The sequence below is a fragment of the Salvelinus fontinalis genome, chromosome 9 (genome assembly GCF_029448725.1).
Source record: "Salvelinus fontinalis isolate EN_2023a chromosome 9, ASM2944872v1, whole genome shotgun sequence".
Taxonomy (NCBI): domain Eukaryota; kingdom Metazoa; phylum Chordata; class Actinopteri; order Salmoniformes; family Salmonidae; genus Salvelinus; species Salvelinus fontinalis.
The window spans coordinates 33,879,959-33,898,045 of NC_074673.1; the positions used below are offsets into that span (position 1 = coordinate 33,879,959).

General features: G+C 46.6%; 1 protein-coding gene across 3 annotated transcripts in view; it reads left to right on the forward strand.

Annotated features, from left to right (window-relative positions):
* Positions 1-18,087, forward strand: part of LOC129862466 (nuclear receptor ROR-alpha A) — a 311,180-nt gene that overhangs the window by 286,485 nt on the left and 6,608 nt on the right. For all 3 annotated transcript variants that reach the window (XM_055934178.1, XM_055934177.1, XM_055934179.1), the window contains 8 exons: positions 11,155-11,240; positions 12,565-12,706; positions 13,640-14,035; positions 14,615-14,736; positions 14,901-15,033; positions 16,290-16,397; positions 17,408-17,518; positions 17,804-17,916. In XM_055934178.1, the coding sequence (XP_055790153.1) occupies positions 11,155-11,240; positions 12,565-12,706; positions 13,640-14,035; positions 14,615-14,736; positions 14,901-15,033; positions 16,290-16,397; positions 17,408-17,518; positions 17,804-17,916 (1,211 nt within the window). The remainder of the gene's footprint in view (positions 1-11,154; positions 11,241-12,564; positions 12,707-13,639; positions 14,036-14,614; positions 14,737-14,900; positions 15,034-16,289; positions 16,398-17,407; positions 17,519-17,803; positions 17,917-18,087) is intronic.

Here is an 18,087-nt window from a genome sequence, read left to right on the forward strand (position 1 = left end):
TAGAATTCAAGGCACACTTAATCAGCATGGCTACCACAGCATTCTGCAGCGATACGCCATCCTATCTGGTTTGCGCTTAGTGGGACTATCATTTGTTTTTCAACAGGACAATGACCCAAAACACACCTCCAGGCTGTGTAAGGGCTATTTGACCAAGGAGAGTGATGGAATGCTGCATCAGGTGACCTGACCTCCACAATCACCCGACCTCAACCCAATTGAGATGGTTTGGGATCAGTTGGACCGCAGAGTGAAGGAAAAGCAGCCAACTAGTTCTCAGCATATGTGGGAACTCCTTCAAGACTGTTGGAAAAGCATTCCTCATTAATATGGCTGAGAAAATGCCAAGAGTGTGCAAAGCTGTCATCGAGGCCAAGGGTGGCTACTTTGAAGAATCTCAAATCTCAAATATATTTTGATTTGTTTAACACTTGTTTGGTTACTACATGATTCCATATGTGTTATTTCATAGTTTTGATGTCTTCACTATTATTCTACAATGTAGAAAATGGTAAAAATACAGAAAAACCCTTGAATGAGTAGGTGTTCAAACTTTTGACTGGTACTGTATATATATATGCACAGAAAATGTCATCCCGCGAACCACAAGTGGGTCCCGACCCACAGTTTGGGAACCACTGCAGTAAAGTACTCTCTCCTCCTCAGGCTCAGCAGCCCCTCCCTTGGCCTTGTAGATCGGACATGGCCATTCTGGCCTCTTCACATGGCCCTAAATTAAACATGTCCGGGACAAGGCGGGTGCCTGCTCTGCCTCGGGAAATGCTTTTTCATGTCCTAATGAATGTGCCTGGGGGGTCCCACAGGGGGCTTCACTTCACCCCTCATTAGGCAGGGGGGGTTGTTTCTGTGCTCATGCTGGAGAGCAGCCTCCTGGAGAGGGAGCCCTCCCACCCCAGCTCCACGTCCCACGCTCTCCTACCCTGGCCTGGACCCCGACTTCTTATCCTCCCCTCTCTCTCCACTCCCCTCTCTGCCTGTATCAGAACTGACTCCGCACTTCGCTGATTCACTTTATACTGTAAGAGGCCTTATCAGAGACGGGGTTGTCTTGGGGGAACCAACTGTTAAGCTGCACATTCCATAGAGATGACAGGGACACGCGGACCTGGGGACAGGAGCATGCTCCTGATGACGTTTTAATGGCCTTGTTTGGTTTGGACCTGTGATTTATTGCTGTATTTACCAGCGCTAAGATTTTTTTTCTCTTTCCTGACGTCAACTAAACTGTTTTTGCACGGGTCTTGCACGGGTCTGTTTTTGCAAGGGTCTTGCACGGGTCTGTTTTTGCACGGGTCTTCCTGTCTTCTGAGAACTTGTAATGAAAAAAAGGTTGACAGACTCATCAGGATTGTGTTAGAAAGGAAGCTTTATGACAAACCGTCCTGTCTTCATTAGTGGGTGTGACAGGCGAGCGCTGTGGGCCTTGCTCTGAGGGCCAGCTGTGGCCTTGGCAGGCTCTGGTAGGAGGGGGAGGAGAGGAGAGCCACTGTAATACTGTGGAAGTCCCTGTCAGTCTCCAGCTCTGGCTCAGTAGTTCTCTCCCAGTGTACCCTGTATGGCGTATCCTGCCTCTCCAGTGGAAAGTATTGACTGCTTCCTGGTGTTGATGAAGCAACAAAGCATGGCGGCTTCCTGGTTGAGGCGATGCGAGGTGGTGGGGTGGGGAGTGAGGGATTTACTGTCTGTCAGCTCCCACTCGGCACACACTGGTTCAATCAACATTGTTGCCACATCATTTCAATGAAATTACGTTGAACCAATGTGGAATAGACGTTGATTTGACGTCTGTGCCCAGTGTGATGACTTTGCATCGGAACAGAATGGGCTGAAGAGCTGATTATTATTCCAGGGCTTTTGGGATGTGTTTATGCCATCATTAATCTTAGTGCTTCTTTATTTGCCAGGGATTAAGCTCCATGGTACATTCCCTGACAGTCACCGAAGCAGGTTCACCTAAAGGTAGCAGGCAGCTAGGCAGCGAACGCTCTGCTCTGCCCCCCTTCTGCAAACAAAGCGTGCAAAGTGAGAAGGATGCTTTTTGCATGGCTGCTTAATCCTGCCATGTTAAACAAAACCAGACCAGTGTTTATAGGGCTATGAAAACAGTGGTGCAGCGGGACTGTGCCTCACAGGCTTTAAGCAGTCTGACCTTTGTGTGTCAGCAGACGACTTCTCATACTCCTCGGTTATCTAGGAATGTGCCCCATACAGCATGGCTCAACTGGGAAATAGCATAGAACTACTGTTGTGGTGCAGGTCCTCTGCAGGGAATGGGGGGGGGGGGGGGGGATAGTACTTCTGCATTCCCAGGAATGCATGTGTATTTAAAAAAAAAAAGTAACATTGTTTAATAGTAATGAATCCAGTAGGATACTGTATCTACCTGATAATAAATGGTAGTTTTACAGCATTATAAAAGTGGTTTCTACAATGATAAGGACTACATTCACATTCATAGTAATTCATTTGGCTTTAATCAGACAGATTAATACTACCAGCAGGAAAATTGAATAAATAAATAGATTTTTAATGTGCCTTGCAAATTTGATCAGAAATACATATTTAACATTATGGCAATCAAGTGTTTGGAGTCAAATCATTTTGCACATTTAGTGTCATTAAAGATAAATGATGCGTGATGAAAGTGTTCACAGTGTAAGACACTAAAAGCAAAGGGTTTCCTGAACGGAACAGTAACGTCTCTCGCTCTCACACACTTTCCATTTCACTCTCTGCACCTGCAGGAGAGAACCAAGTCAAGGTATCTGAATAGGGCTTGCACGGTAGAAGACAAAACTTCCACGTAAAAATATAGTGAGACAGTGACTGGTTCCAGTGTTTGAAAAAGGTCTCTTTCTGAGGCTCCATGACACCGCTGATCCCTGGAAAGGTTGGGTGCCTCTAGTTTCAGCTCTATCTCCCCTGGATCTGTGGGGGACAGGATTCAGTATCCCTGCTAATGTATCAAGCCCATTTGTCTCAATCACACATCCCTGGAAGTATCGCCTGGCCGTTGATGTAATTCATCTTGCCTGTCCTTGCCTTCTCTTTCCGTGCTGATGAGAACACAGGACCTTCAAACAGAGTGGCGGAGGTGGTGTAATGTCACTAGTCAGTCTACTACAAGTATTAACTGTTGTGTAATGGAGGCTCGGACATAAATATAATGACATCCATTGTGAAAGCACTATGACAACATTCTCTAAAAGGAAGTCATTCAAAGCAACCACTTATTCAGCAGCACATCGATTGTATCTGTATCATTCCAATTTAATTTCAACAGTGTTTTCTGTCACAATGTATGAATTCTGTTAACTTCTTATAATTCATTATTTTCTGCTGCCTACAGAAACATCCCTCTAGCAACAGAATGATAGCTAGCCATGAGGTACATCACACTGTGCTGCACAGTACAATCCACAGGACATGTTGTGTAAGCTGATATTATAGTTAGGAAGGACTGTGACATACTCAGTGGCTGCTGTTTGATTCATGTCTTGACACACAAGGCCACCGTGATGTTTAGCTGAGAGTCAGAGGGAAAGGCATCCCTGTTCATATGCTTGGGAATGACTATTATATTGTGTGTAGATGGTATGGACCAAGTGTTTAGCTACGTTAGCCCTATACACCTGCCTACAACACAGTATCCCCTCCATTACTTCTGGCTCATGTAGAGCTTCCCTCAAGCTGATGCTTGCTATCTGGAGCCAATCTGTGGAAGTTAGTCAGTGTGGGGAACAGGTTTTCCTAAGGAGCGCACAGAGGGACAATTACTGTCAGCTGAAGTAATCTCCCTGCCTGCTCTCCATGTGTGTTCTGGCTCTGTGCCCCTCACCCACTGACCCTGGGCATCAGCTTGAGCCGGGACCTCCAGCATCCCTCCCCTCCACCCCCATGGAGGGACAGTAGCCTCTCACACACCGTCTGCCATGGGCATGTCCCAGCAGACAGGATTTATACACATGTTCCCTCCACACACACACATACACACACACACACACACACACACACACACACACACACACACACACACACACACACACACACACACACACACACACACACACACACACACACACACACACACACACACACTGCACACATGTCCCACACACATATTCAGTACCCCACACGTAGGTTCAGTGCCACACACGTTCCACATAGATGTAACATCCAAATGTACCACATTATTAGCGCACATGCAACACCCACAGGACGTTGTCTGGATGTCAGTCTGCTGTATGTTGTCATACATAATTTTACGTCTGTCTGTGAAGAATAGAGTTGATAGTAAGGATCATATTCAATGAAGCCCAGCAGCAGTCAAGCTTCTTACAGAAATGCATATTAATGCAGCAATTGCAGGAGAAAGGAAGTGGTACGGCGTGACAATGGTGAATTCCCGTGTGCAATGGAACAAGCTTCTTTGTTGTTATGTAAAATTCTCACTGTATAATTGCACTGGATGTTTTGAAGCTTTCATTCCTTATATGTCTCTGTGTATTCCGATGCCAGTATGTTGGCCTGGCCTCCAGGGATATGGAGGTAGAGAGGTTCTTAACTAAGAGCACTGTGCTGATGACAAGCCTCAATCAAACCTTTAACCACAGCCTGCTCAGCTCAAGTGGCCATCAAAACTTTGTAAGCCGGAGCATGAGAGAAGCTGCCCCCCCCCCCCCCCATAGCTCTGAATTTAAACAGCTTTCGAACGGATGGCTCCTGAAGCAGTCTATCTTCTGGTCCTCTGTGATTTCAGCCTCAGTGATTTTGAGTTCCACTCCAGTCCAGTGCCATGTTTCAGTATGTATCTGCCAACAAAATAAACAACAACACTCTACATTCAGTGTTGTATTAGAGATGACTAAGTACACACAGTGTGTTCTAAAAGCATGTAAACATTCGCTTTTTTAAATGAAGATTCATTTCATTCCATTTAACTGTTGCAAATTGTTTGCCTCCCATCTCTCACGGCTCACTATGACTAACTGGGATCAGGGGCAGAGCAGGCAGGATCAGAATGAATATATAAGTGCGTGCAGCAGTCTCCAGATTGACTGTGTTGTGGCATCAGAGCAGAGCATGCAGTGTGGCTCTCTCTCCCTCCTATTCCTGTCCTCCTCTGGGACTGGGACCCAGACACACAGTGACAGAGGGAGAGGGGGCGTGCCCCGTGGCACTGGAGTCCCCTGTACCAGGGCCCAGCTTCACCTGTCACTGATCAGAGGAAGGGGGAGGCGGGGGGGGGGGGGGGGGCGCAGGGGGAGGAGGGCGGGCCGTGCCGGGGACGGGAGAAGAGCACCACCACACATTCTCCACTTCATGGCACTCGTCTGCTCTGTAAACCAAGGCTTTTGTTGTTTCCCCCAGAGTGCAACACACAGACTCACAGTCAGGAAGCTCGTCAATCTTTGCCATAACAACACATACATTAAATCCCAAATTACTGTTCCTCTGGCGGAGTAAAAGACATGGAGAGAGATGTCTCGTGCTGTGGTTTGGGAATATTCTTTCCCTCTACTGCTCCCCCACATTGAGGGTGTCAGAATGCATTTCAATAAGGCAGTCAGGTAAAGAGGCAGAGAAGTGCTGCTGTGTTGTACAGGCATCCCGATTTGGGCGGTGTTGAAGTATTAATGGCCTCACACACAAACAAACACAGAGATACACGCATGAGTTCATCCCAAAAGCAGCCCAGGGCTATCGTCCAGTCCTGGGTTTTAGCAAAGCCATTTCAGTTTGCAGTGCTATACAGGAATAATAGGGAAGCTCAGAGCTGTTCCACTGAAAGTAGAATATCTTGAGTGATGGGGATCATAGCTTAGGCTATTAGTTGATAGAGAGGAATTAGCAGGAGGCAGCATAGAGACATTAATAATGCTTAAATTCTGCTTTTCTCTGTTCTAGTACTCATGGTCTAAATATTGTTGGCTTGTTTGTGTGTTGAACGGACAGAGGCGCTGTAAAATTATGATACTGCCTTTTCCTCTGCAGGTGAATATCTGAATCTGATATCTCTGAGCTGCACTGAAGTAGAAATGTCATGAGGACAGACTCATGGTAATAAGCCAACAGGCTCCAGTCCCCAAACAAATAACACATTTATACTATTCTGTCTGTGCTCTGTACCACGGCTGTCCTTTGCCACTGACATTCAAATAACCTTTCTTCTGCTGTGCAATTGGGAATAAAAAAGTGCTCGTTCTGTTCCGTTAGACTACAACATGACAGCAGCGCCTTGGCAGATGAAAAGAGGCAGGATCTGATTCTAGCTCTTGTTTGCCTGTCTGTCTGACTATCATGGGTTTCAATTTAGCATAGACTATCTTTATCAAACTACAGCTGATCTCCATTGCCAAAGGGGAAATTAATCTAGCAGTCAAAATGTGGGGAAACTACGATATAAAAATGTGACTTACTGTGCCTTTGCCAGCTAGTCGACTGACCCGTCGTACCAATGGTATTTTGCCGGTGTAAACTGTATCTAGATAGAGATTCTACTAACATATTTCTGTATTTTAGCCCTGTGTGTAGTCAAGTGTTATTTTTCAACATTTGCCTAGTTGTTGTTGTGTTGCGAAATGTTTTGCAGAGAATTTTATTAAACTGTTATTTGTCCCTTCTTTGTTGGATTGGAGAGCCATTGCTAATCTGCCCATAATGTTGACCTGTACACAGGCGCAGCATTGCTGTCCAATCACTTACATAATCTCCAACATGAGCCCACTGGTTTGCATCATTTGGGCACTGACAGCCGTCAACACACAGGCAGCCCCCCCCCCTCACACACACAAAGCAGTCTCTCTCTGTCTCTCAATAAAGCAATGCAGAACCACATCCATACCCTTAAAACATGCCCACCACTACAACTACAGTCTTACATTTTCTGCCTCTTACCACAAAAATACACTTAAAAAGAATGATCCATCTAATAGTGTTAGAATGCACACCACAGATGTTGTGTCCAATGAAGAGGCAGATGAAGACATTACACCTTACTCTATGAGGTCTTCCATCACTCAGAGATATGTTGTATATTGTATTACTCTGTATGTAACACCCTTGTAGTAGGCGTAGTCATCCATGAGAAATGATCTAGAAGCTGTGCCACAGCCCAGTAATGGGTTAAGCTTTCAGTCTCAGTTTGTGTCTGTAATGTAAGGGAGCATCCTAATCCTCTAAACGTTATTTCAGTAGTCCAGTTGTCCAGGAAAATCTGAGTGTGCAGTAGGAATAACTTGGAGAGCCTCTGTAGTGATTTGTTTATGTCAGTATTTGCACTGCCCTGCACATATTCCTGCGCTATTTCATTTTAATAGCACAAATTCAAAAAACCTTACTTGAGTAAGATCTGGGATCATATGGGTGTGAAGAATGCCACTGAAAAGGCTTACCATTAGAAAATAAAAAGCTGCTTCTGGTTGTTTTTTTGCCTCAGATAATGTGGAGCACGTTCGCTACTAAACTGTAGATAACAATCTCTCTCCAATGAGTAGCGGTGTAACATGAATAACACGCATCAGCTATTCACCATTAAAGGATCAACCTTATTACATAATTGATATACCTTCAATATATTTAGTCAACACCACACTTTTCCTCCCTCCTAAACGATGCTCTCCAGGTACAAATGAAACTATAGCATATTTGAGAGGCGCAGGGGAAAATGCTCACTCTGACAACAACTGTCTTTGTGGTGCTTATGTCAGGTCTAAAGCGCCAGCTACGGAACGCAGTACGCTATGACAGGGTCCCGGGGAGCAGTTAGCATGCGGAAGGCAAAACCTTTGTTTCATTTTGTAAACGGTTTTCTGTTCATTTCCTGGGATTAATAAGTGCATTGTTATCTTCATGTGGGGTTTGATCTCAGGGTGGTTTGGTACACAGTGCAGGGCAGAGGGGGACACAGACAGGGCTTGACATCCTCAGTCTCCAAAGGGCATTTATGTGATGTGAATCAGTGTCCTTGAACTGCACAGCGACGGACACAGACAGAGCATCTCTAACAAGTTGTGGCGTATGACAAACCTAGGCTTTACTACTACATGAGGCTGGCTACTACACAGTCCTCTCACCATGTGCTAGCCATTGTGAAAGCCGAAAGCCACCCACACCAGAGGTTGATCCTCCACCGAGGATCTTAGTCATTACCTTTTTCATTCTTTCTGTAGATGGGTATTTTGTGAATGCTGCCGTATGATTCACAGTACATTATCTGTGTGCGTCAGCAGGTCCCCCCTCTCTTTGATGTGGCCTGTGTGTGGAGGCAATCTCACAGCGCTATGAGGAATGGGAGGCTGCTGAGTTGGGCTTTAGCATGGCTGACCGTCTCACTGTGCCTGGCTTTGATGTCCTAAACAGAGCAGGCAGGGCTGCCTGGCAGGCGGGCGGGCAGGCAGGGAGGCAGGCGGGCGGGCAGGCATGCGGGCAGACAGGGAGGCAGGCAGGCAGGCAGGGAGGGAGCACGGCAGGCAGGCGCTGTGAATGTGATCATCAGCAGTAAGCAGCGCTGGTCAAGCCCAGACACAGAGCCAGCAGCGAGCTTCACAATGGCAGTTAACACCATGGCTTCTGTCAATAGCTATTGACTTCCAGATGTGAAGTACTTAGGCACAAGGCCATTCTGTTTGACCGTCGCCCCCTGTGTGAATTCATTTTAAACCACTCACACTATCCGAATTGTAGTCTGACTGGGAGCCCCAGGACCAGCCATTCCAGATGGCAGCTTGCTACAAATATTGACGTGAACCCATGGTGTAGGTGACTTAATGGCTTATTTGATCTTCATGCTGTTATTATTCTGTATTTATTCCTCATGAATCTTTACCAGAAAGCAGCTTATTTCACTGTGATTAGATTGGGTTCTTCTTTTACATAGCAAACCACAAAGTCTACCACAGTTAGACTGGAGACAAACCCTTTTTACTGTTGAGTGCACCGAGCATTCAGAGGCTTGTGTAGTAGTGTTATCTGGTGAGGCTGTGTGCATTCATGGCCTCACTGCTACAGATAGGGCTTTGTGAGCCATCCTCATCAGTGTGTGCCCAGCCCTGCCGTTTCCACTCCCTCTGCCTTCACCTGATGTGGCACAGCCTCTGTCAGGCCTGAGCGAGCATCCAGCCAGCCCTGCCTCTTCAGGGGAGATGAAGGCATCTCACAGCTACCCTGGGCAGCAATCTAAGCCTGGAGCTCAGAGCCTGGAGCCCGTGGGAAAGCGAGAAGGCTGGAAGTTGGGAGCTGGAAGCTGGGCTCAGAGGAGAGGATGCAGCTACAGACACAGTCAGAGTGACAGCCCTGCACTGCCACCCTGTGGCCAGCGCCCGCCAATACAGTCCTGTTTCTCCACCACAACTCCAGCCAGCCTTAATTACAGCACGCTTCACTTGTTGTGAGTGCATGTCAGAACAAATTATGTTTGTAATGAGGCTGAAAATGTTAAAGGAGTCGCAACACACTGCACCGCTAATGCTCATGCAGGGAGAGCACAAAAACAAACAATGGAGTGCACTGCCCATAATGCCAGTGTTCAAACAGAGATAACCAAAACGACAACCGTCTCGACACAATGCAGAAATTCATAATGATTATTTATAAAGTAACCCTCTCAGCAAGCGTGTCAAAACCTGGCTCCTGGTTTGTTTTCCCTGTAGTCTAGGCAGACTATGGTCATTATCCCCTATTGTACAGCAGGATACCCAGTCATCCCAGGTGTTTTCCATATGATAACTGACTGGTGTGTGTTTCACTGCTCTCTTTGTTCTTTTGACTGAAATGTAGGCTAATTCTGCATCTAGGGGTGAGGTCTTGTTGACTTCTGCAGTGCTAACAGAGATTCCTGAATGGAGGGACAGTGTGTATAGTGGTAAAGGGTTGGTGGATCAGCGGGCCTCCCTTGGGCACACTTCAGGGACACCGACATTATCCACATGACACAACAGACGCTCCCAGGCAGCTGATTAAATGGGCTCTGAGTCCTCTGGATGGAAGACCCATTTGATATGATCAAATTCATTTGAAGGGATTGGATGTGAAGGTGTACTAAAGTAGTACAGAGCTTCTATCTACTCTGGCCTAAATGACAGACTCTAGGCCAGGTGTATAAAGCTAGGGGAGAGACTGATGTAATACCTTGCCATACTATAATGGATGTAATACATGTAGCTGGTTTTAGATGTTTAGAATGGGTCATGAGTAAAATTATACTTTTTCAGCACTAGTAAGAGTAGGCTGTTTGATAGTGCTCTTTGCTCTGATTGGCTGTATGTGCATTTGGGTAAGGAGCCACTATAGAGTAATAATCTTTTCTCAGTGTAGATCAGATAGTTTGGTTTGTCTGGCGCTACGGCGTGCTGTAACAATGGCAGTCTGAGATGCTAGCACTGTGGAGGAGAGCTGGGTTATAGATAGAGATCTAGTGTGGAGGCAGAGAGAGACGTTGTGTCAGAGGCTGCAGTGATAAAGCATGAGAGCTGTAGGACAGGCTGGGGGTTCTGTGTCTGAGATGCCTCTCTGTGTTCCGCTGCCCTGTGGCCTGCTGCTCTGCTCCTGTGCAGGGGGCCGGGATGGATGAGACCTGTCCCCCCCATGCCTGTGTCCTCTATGCCCACTAAATCACCCACAGGCCTGTCAGCAGCGGAACACTATCGACCTCACTGAACTCTACTGCACTTTACTACTGTCTGAAGTGACAGCCTTCATCCACTCCCATCTCACTGGGCCTCATATAGCTACTCACCATCCCAATAGGAAGGTTATCATTATTTGTGGCCATACTGGGTTTTCTTATGGGGTATGGACGGTTTTGAAGTTAAAGAGGTAACATTAAGTATTTTTTTCCATTGGGGAATATGTTCAGTTATGTGGGTGAATGGTAGTCTGTGTCATTTGTGCCTGCAATGTAAATCGACATTGTGTTTACAGTGGTTGGCTGGTGGCTCAGTGAAGATTCAAAATGGCCTCCTTCATGCACGACTCAGTAAATATTCATTTAATGTTGTGTGGAAGTGAGGATTCAAAGCCACTGGATGAGATGTTTTTGAAGCGCAGTGCTCTTTCATGTACCAACATGCTAAACATACTGAAGGTGTTTTACTCTGACAGCAAAATGTTGATTTTTTCTTTGCTTCTCTCCAGCTCAAATCGAAATAATTCCCTGCAAGATCTGTGGAGACAAATCATCAGGCATCCATTACGGTGTGATAACATGTGAGGGCTGTAAGGTAAGCACCCAGAGAACTAACATGTGGGTGTTGGGGTGGGGTGGGGGGACAGGAAGCAGAAAAAGTTGAACTTACAAGGAAATACCTTTGAACATGTTGTCTAACTTTTGAAACGATCTTTCGAGAGATGATAACGTGTAAACTCAGAGAGCATCATCAGTAAAGTGGTCAAGCCTTACAGAGGACATCACAGAGATCCACTTTTAGCAGGACAAAGTGACTCCTCTGCCTTGTACAGACTCTCCCTCTCAGGCACATGCTGCTTCGGTGTTTCTGCTTCTGCTGCAGCTTGCTTTTCCTTCAAATAAAATCAGCAAAAGAAGTTTAGTTTGCTACAGTATGCTGCTTTTATCGATGCAAGATTTTGTACTGTTTCAAATATACCAGCCATTCACAGTGAGGGGAATTTATTTTGTGCTTCTAGTGTATTCTTGTTCCTGTGCTTGTCACTAGGGGAGTCATTAATATTCTTCCAACAGGCAGCAGCACCTTTATTACAGAGAGACAGAAGCTCTTTCAGCTGCTCCTCAGAGTCTCTCTCTCTCTCTCTCTCTCTCTCCCCCTCAGACAAGAGCTAGCTGCCTTGGAGAAACAAAACGCTGAAGAATAAACTGCTGAAATGTATCTTTAATGATTGCTAATTACTCCAGGCAGAGAGGCATTTAATGATATGTGCGAGTACAAGAGTTTGGACCATAAATCACAGCATTATTAAAGAGTGCTGCTTGTCACCAGCAGTTCTAGCCTGGCTCCTGTAATGGCTGCCATTATAAAGCAACTCGGCAGCTGTCAGCTGTTTTCTTGTAATTAAACAGCCAATGAGCAGATAATTAAGACATATGTGTATGGAGAAGTGGAGTGGGGCATGTTAATGATGTGCTGGAATCAATTCATTAAGTCAAAGGATGAGGATTCCAATCGGTGTGTGTATGACATCTTTTAGCACTGCACGTGTTGGAGCCCTGTTATTAATCAACACTAATTACACAAACTATAGAAAAATACTCTCTACAATTATGATCATACCCAAACACACTACCCCCTGCAGTAAACATTGTTAAAACACACCACCCCTTCAATAAAACGACATAGCTCTCTATACAACTGACACTAGAACACAATAGCCTGCAACACAATGGCAGTTCAGTATTCTACATTATTTCAGCAACAATACCCTCAATAGTGATGAATACTGTCAATAAGTACCCAGTGAAACGCAATGTTTAGAGAAATAAAAGCCTATCAGTCATTGGATACAGCAGGACCACTGTGGTTCATATTGTAAGCATGGTTGGCTCCACTCCCTCTCTTTCTCCTGTCTTAGGGCTTCTTCAGGAGGAGTCAGCAGAGCAATGCGGCTTACTCATGCCCCCGTCAGAAGAACTGCCTGATCGACCGCACCAGCCGCAACCGCTGCCAGCATTGCCGGCTGCAGAAATGTCTGGCAGTGGGCATGTCAAGGGACGGTACGTACCACCGTCAACAAGAGGGGAGGGGATGGACACGCTTTCAAGACAACACATGAAAGTGAATAGGGAATTATTGATAGATAATCCAATTGTTCTATGATATTTTTTTAATGAAAGATAGATGTGACAGATTGTTATATCATAAACACCAGAGTGGCTAGAGTAGGGAAGTGTGGACTAGACAGACGTCATTGTCTGTTTAATTTCCACCAGTAACTGGCGTGGCTGTGCAGTAAGTTGGCAGGTGTGACAGAAAGTAGGGTTGATGAACAGAGGGTCGTTAGGAGGTGTCATTAGTGCTGGACTGGTGCAGCTGAGGCGCAGTAATGGAAGCACACAGGTGAGTGTCTATGGGGGAGGAGGGACCTCCTGCAGGGCATGTGGCTGGGCTGAATTGGGTTGGGCTGGGCTGGAGGGATCAGAGGAGCCTGTAATCAGGCCAGGTCTTTAGAGCCTTTCCGCTGCTCACACACATGGACACACACACACAGAGACCCGCACAATCAGGACAGGCCAAGGTGACTCCTGCATTTACTCAGCACACCAGAGTCCATCTGCCCGCGCTCCCCTCTGCTCCGCTTACTTCCACTCTGTCCACACACGGGCCATCTGACACTCTGCCAGACCCCAGAACTCTGAGCTCACTCTCAGGACCAGCTCTGTTTAGTGTGCAGGGCTCTATTAAACAAACTGTCTCGTGTCTGAGTGGCCTGTAAGCTGTGAGTCAATCTGTAGGTTGCTCTCTTGGGGTAGTTCTCATGCAAGTAGGATGTTAGTGTTGAAGGTTTCGTAATGCTGATTGCTACACTAATACTTCCTGAAATCACAAATCTTACCTGTTATAGAGAGGCTAAACTGGAGTCACAGGTGAGTGTTATGTCAATGTGTCAGTAGTAAAGGAGAGTCGGCTCCCTCCCTCTCTCCCTACAGCGGTGAAGTTTGGGCGCATGTCGAAGAAGCAGCGGGACAGCCTGTATGCGGAGGTGCAGAAACACCGGCTGCAGCAGGCGCAGCGGGACCACCAGCAGCAGCCCGGCGAGGCCGAGCCGCTCACACCCACCTACGGCCTCTCGGCCAATGGCCTCACAGAGCTCCACGACGACCTCAGTGGCTACATGGATGGCCACACCCCTGACGGCAGCAAGCCCGACTCAGCAGTCAGCAGCTTCTACCTGGACATCCAGCCCTCCCCTGACCAGTCCGGACTGGACATCAACGGCATCAAGCCCGAGCCCATCTGCGACTTCGCCCCCGGCTCAGGCTTCTTCCCCTACTGCTCCTTTACCAACGGAGAGACATCCCCCACTGTGTCCATGGCTGAGCTAGGTGAGGAGCAGGGGGAGACGGGAGGAGGGGGGAGAACAACTCAACCGTGGGGCAAATGACACAAAGGTTGCTTAAAATAGCAGGCGGTTGGAGACTCATCTCCAACACTCATTAAAAGAGCCTCTTTTTTGTAATTAGTTTCCATTAATTAGGGCCAATCAGGATCCAGCAGGGCACGAGTCTAGGGAAATCATTTTTTTAGGCTCCCCTGTGCCTTGGAACTCCTTTTAACAGATGTGTTTTCAAAACCATTTAAATTCTTATACTCAATATTTCTCTCTGAGCAAATGTGACCTTTGTTTCAATGAGTAATATTGTGTGGCCGACCACCCCTCCTCCCCGTGCATAACTAGGTTGGGTTTGGCAGAACCTTCAGCTGGGAGCTTCCTGGAGGCAGTAAAAGGAAATGTCAACAAGCGTCTTCCCAGTCAAATAAAGCCCAAGCTCTCCACCTCCTAGTTGAAGCTGTAAATAAATCATATTTTCATGTGGCATAGTTCACCTGTGAGCTCCTCCCATTCCCCTTGAGCAGCGTCCAGGACTGACACTTTTGTGATGTGCTGTTTGGTTGTGTTGCAGAGCACCTGGCCCAGAACATCTCCAAGTCTCACATGGAGACGTGTCAGTACCTGAGAGAGGAGCTGCAGCAGATGACCTGGCAGGCCTTCCTGCAGGAGGAGATGGAGAGCTACCAGACCAAGGTACTGGACAGTACACTACACTTCCACCAGCATCACCACTATCACTACCACAAAGCAGTACTCACACTAGAACTGCTTTACCTGCCTCACTGTTCTACAAACACAACAGAGCTAATCCCATCTGTTCTACAGCAGATAACCCTTTTCTCTTTCCGTCCCTCTAGCCCCGAGAGGTCATGTGGCAGCTGTGTGCTATCAAAATCACAGAGGCCATCCAGTACGTGGTGGAGTTTGCCAAGCGGATCGACGGCTTCATGGAGCTGTGTCAGAACGATCAGATAGTGCTGCTGAAAGCAGGTATGACAGCCCGTCAACACGGCTCACCGCCGTCTTTCCCCCACCACCCCTCAAACTCCCGTCTCCCCCTCAGGCGTTGTCACAAGGGCGTAGCTGACCTGACTACACAAAGCCTTCCTCACAGACTGACTGTGTTTCACAGAGCCAGGAGACTCCACCATGCCTGCCTCCTCCATCTGTCCCCCTGTCCCTGTCCCTCTGCTGTATAACAGTGCACAGGCTTATATGCATTAGAGCAGGGAACATCAACAAGTTTTTATTGAACGGATGGTCAGGGGGCTGGAACATAATTACAAATAATTTGTAAACTGCAAATTGATCGCAAGAAGCCCAAACAGATATAATATTTAACGAAAACATAATAATTTAAGACCTTGCTTACATTTGTATATGATCACATACAGTACATCTCTCTATTATGCATGGGAATACTTTGGAACAGATTTCCAGAATTAAAATCTCTTGGAGATGATTTGCTGGTTTTTATGGGCAACAAGAAAATAATAATACAAAAATAAATACACTTGTAACGTTATTTTTATATTTTTTTGTTCAGAAAACTTGGGGGAACAAATACAATCACCCACGGGCTGCCAGTTGGGGAACCCTGCATTAGAGGGACTACAGTTTTCCTGAGCTGAGATACTAGCTACATGCCACATTGACTACACACACACACACACACACACACACACACACACACACACACACACACACACACACACACACACACACACACACACACACACACACACACACACACACACACACACACACACACACACACACACACACACACACACACACACACACATCAGCATCCTGTGGGTATTTCCCTGGGATTTTATTTGCATTAGCACTGCCAATAGTAATAATGAAATGGTGACAGAGATCCCTTGTCTACCGTGACATTTTAAACCAGTGCCACCTCATAAAGCGCAGTAACAGCTTCTATTACATCTCTTTTATCCTCTGATCCAGTCCCACACAGCACAGCAGTATACAGCATCATGTTTCAACATCCTTTCTTATAGGGGGAAAGAAAAATGTGTATAAATGGAATACTATTACTTGTTCCATGTCATGGGTTTCTGTTTAAAAGGAATAGGGGTTATAACACGTAAATGACAGAGGAGAAAACACAGAATAGTGCATATGATGTGTTGGGCCTATAGTGATGCCTGACTGGCAACTCTAACTGGATCTGTAGAAGAGAAGAACCCGGATTTAGCATGATGTGATTTCTGTCTCTGCAGGCTCTTTGGAGGTTGTGTTTGTGAGAATGTGCCGTGCCTTCGACTCTCAAAACAACACAGTCTATTTCGATGGAAAGTATGCTGGGCCTGATGTGTTTAAGTCATTAGGTAAGTGCTCCAAATGTTCAATCCTGTGCACGTGTGTGCGGTGCATTGCGGTGTGCACGTGTGTGCACAAGTGTGAGCGTGTGTGTGTTTGTGTAAGCATGCATTGCTTCATATAACAGTCAAAGTTGGCGTATCTCTTTATGTCCCTCCACAAAGTTCTGAGGTCCAGGAAGCTAACACTGAGAACTCATCCTTGCCTAACCTGGATCTCTCCTCTCCCCAGTGGATACATATGGCAGAATATAGTTGTTACTGAGCCACTGCTGCTGCATATGGCTCCTGTTAAGATGGAATAAATAAATCCAGATTGAGTGCCTTTTGGGAGAGTTATATCAAAACCATCATTGGAAGCGCCATAGAATATGGCAGGTGTAAGCAAATAGCATTTGCTTTTGAATGCCATGTCATTACTAAGACACTCCACAGTGTATTTTCCCGTGCATCCAAATGCCTTTGGAGGAAATGAATGTGTCCTTGCGGCAGTGTGAAAGTGTAGTATGAAAGCCTAAGCAGATCTGTGTGTTGTGTATGCACAATCGTGCGTGTGTGCAAGACTGAAGAGTAACAATGCTGTGCTATTCAGTGTCATGAGTGTGACCTCCCTAACAAGCCTCCCAGTGGCAGTCAGTCAGACAGTCAGACAGTCAGTCAGACACTGCTCCAGATAGAGAAGAGGCTCGGGGCCTGGGGAGGCAGAGTGATGGGGTTCCAGAGCTGCACTGGCATCAGCCTGTCTCCCACAATCCTCAATAATTGATCTAACTAAAAGACTCATTAGTGACCTCGTTCTGGGTTGCGTAATGGCACCCAACTGCCAGAATGTGACTAGTCTGGGAGGGAAAATTCAGTAAAAGCATTGCCAGTTCCGCCTCAGACGCTCCCCTGTGCTGTCAGTGCACTGCACCTCCTCTCTCTGCCTATGTGCCTTTCTCCCAATAAAGATCAAGAGTGAGACTGCCTCATCCTCATCCCCAACCATCTCTCTGTGTCTGTATCCTTTGCTGTGGCAGGCTGTGACGACTTGATCAGCTCCGTCTTCGAGTTTGGGAAGAACTTGTGTTCTATGCACCTGTCTGAGGATGAGATTGCCCTGTTCTCCGCGTTCGTGTTGATGTCTGCAGGTAGGTGTCACTGGCAGTACAAACACAAGCGGGGCGGGGCGGGGCGGGGGGGGGGGGGGGGCAGACATGCATATACACACTGCAGGGTCTCTTATGTACCTTACCCTGAAACTACTCTAAACAAACATCCATTGAAAACCATCCATCCAGCATGTTCCTCAATTAGACACAGAGGTCAGTCATCAGTTGTACTGGTTGCTGTTTTACTGAGTATTACACCTTTATCCACAGTAGATTCAGAAAACCTTGCAGTGATGATTATGGGTGTGTTTCTTCTCTATGTAGACCGGTCCTGGCTCCAGGAGAAGGTGAAGGTGGAGAAACTCCAGCAGAAGATCCAGCTGGCACTACAGCATGTCCTGCAGAAGAACCACAGAGAGGATGGCATACTTACCAAGGTACACCCACTGTCTGTCTACACACCCACTCTCATCCATTGCATCTTTCTGTCATCTCACGGAAGGACAGTATATAGAACGGAACTCTACTGGGGCATCAAAGATTGTGTACAGTACTGCAGTTATCCACTATTGAACGAACATTATATTAAATCAAGAAGTACATTTCAG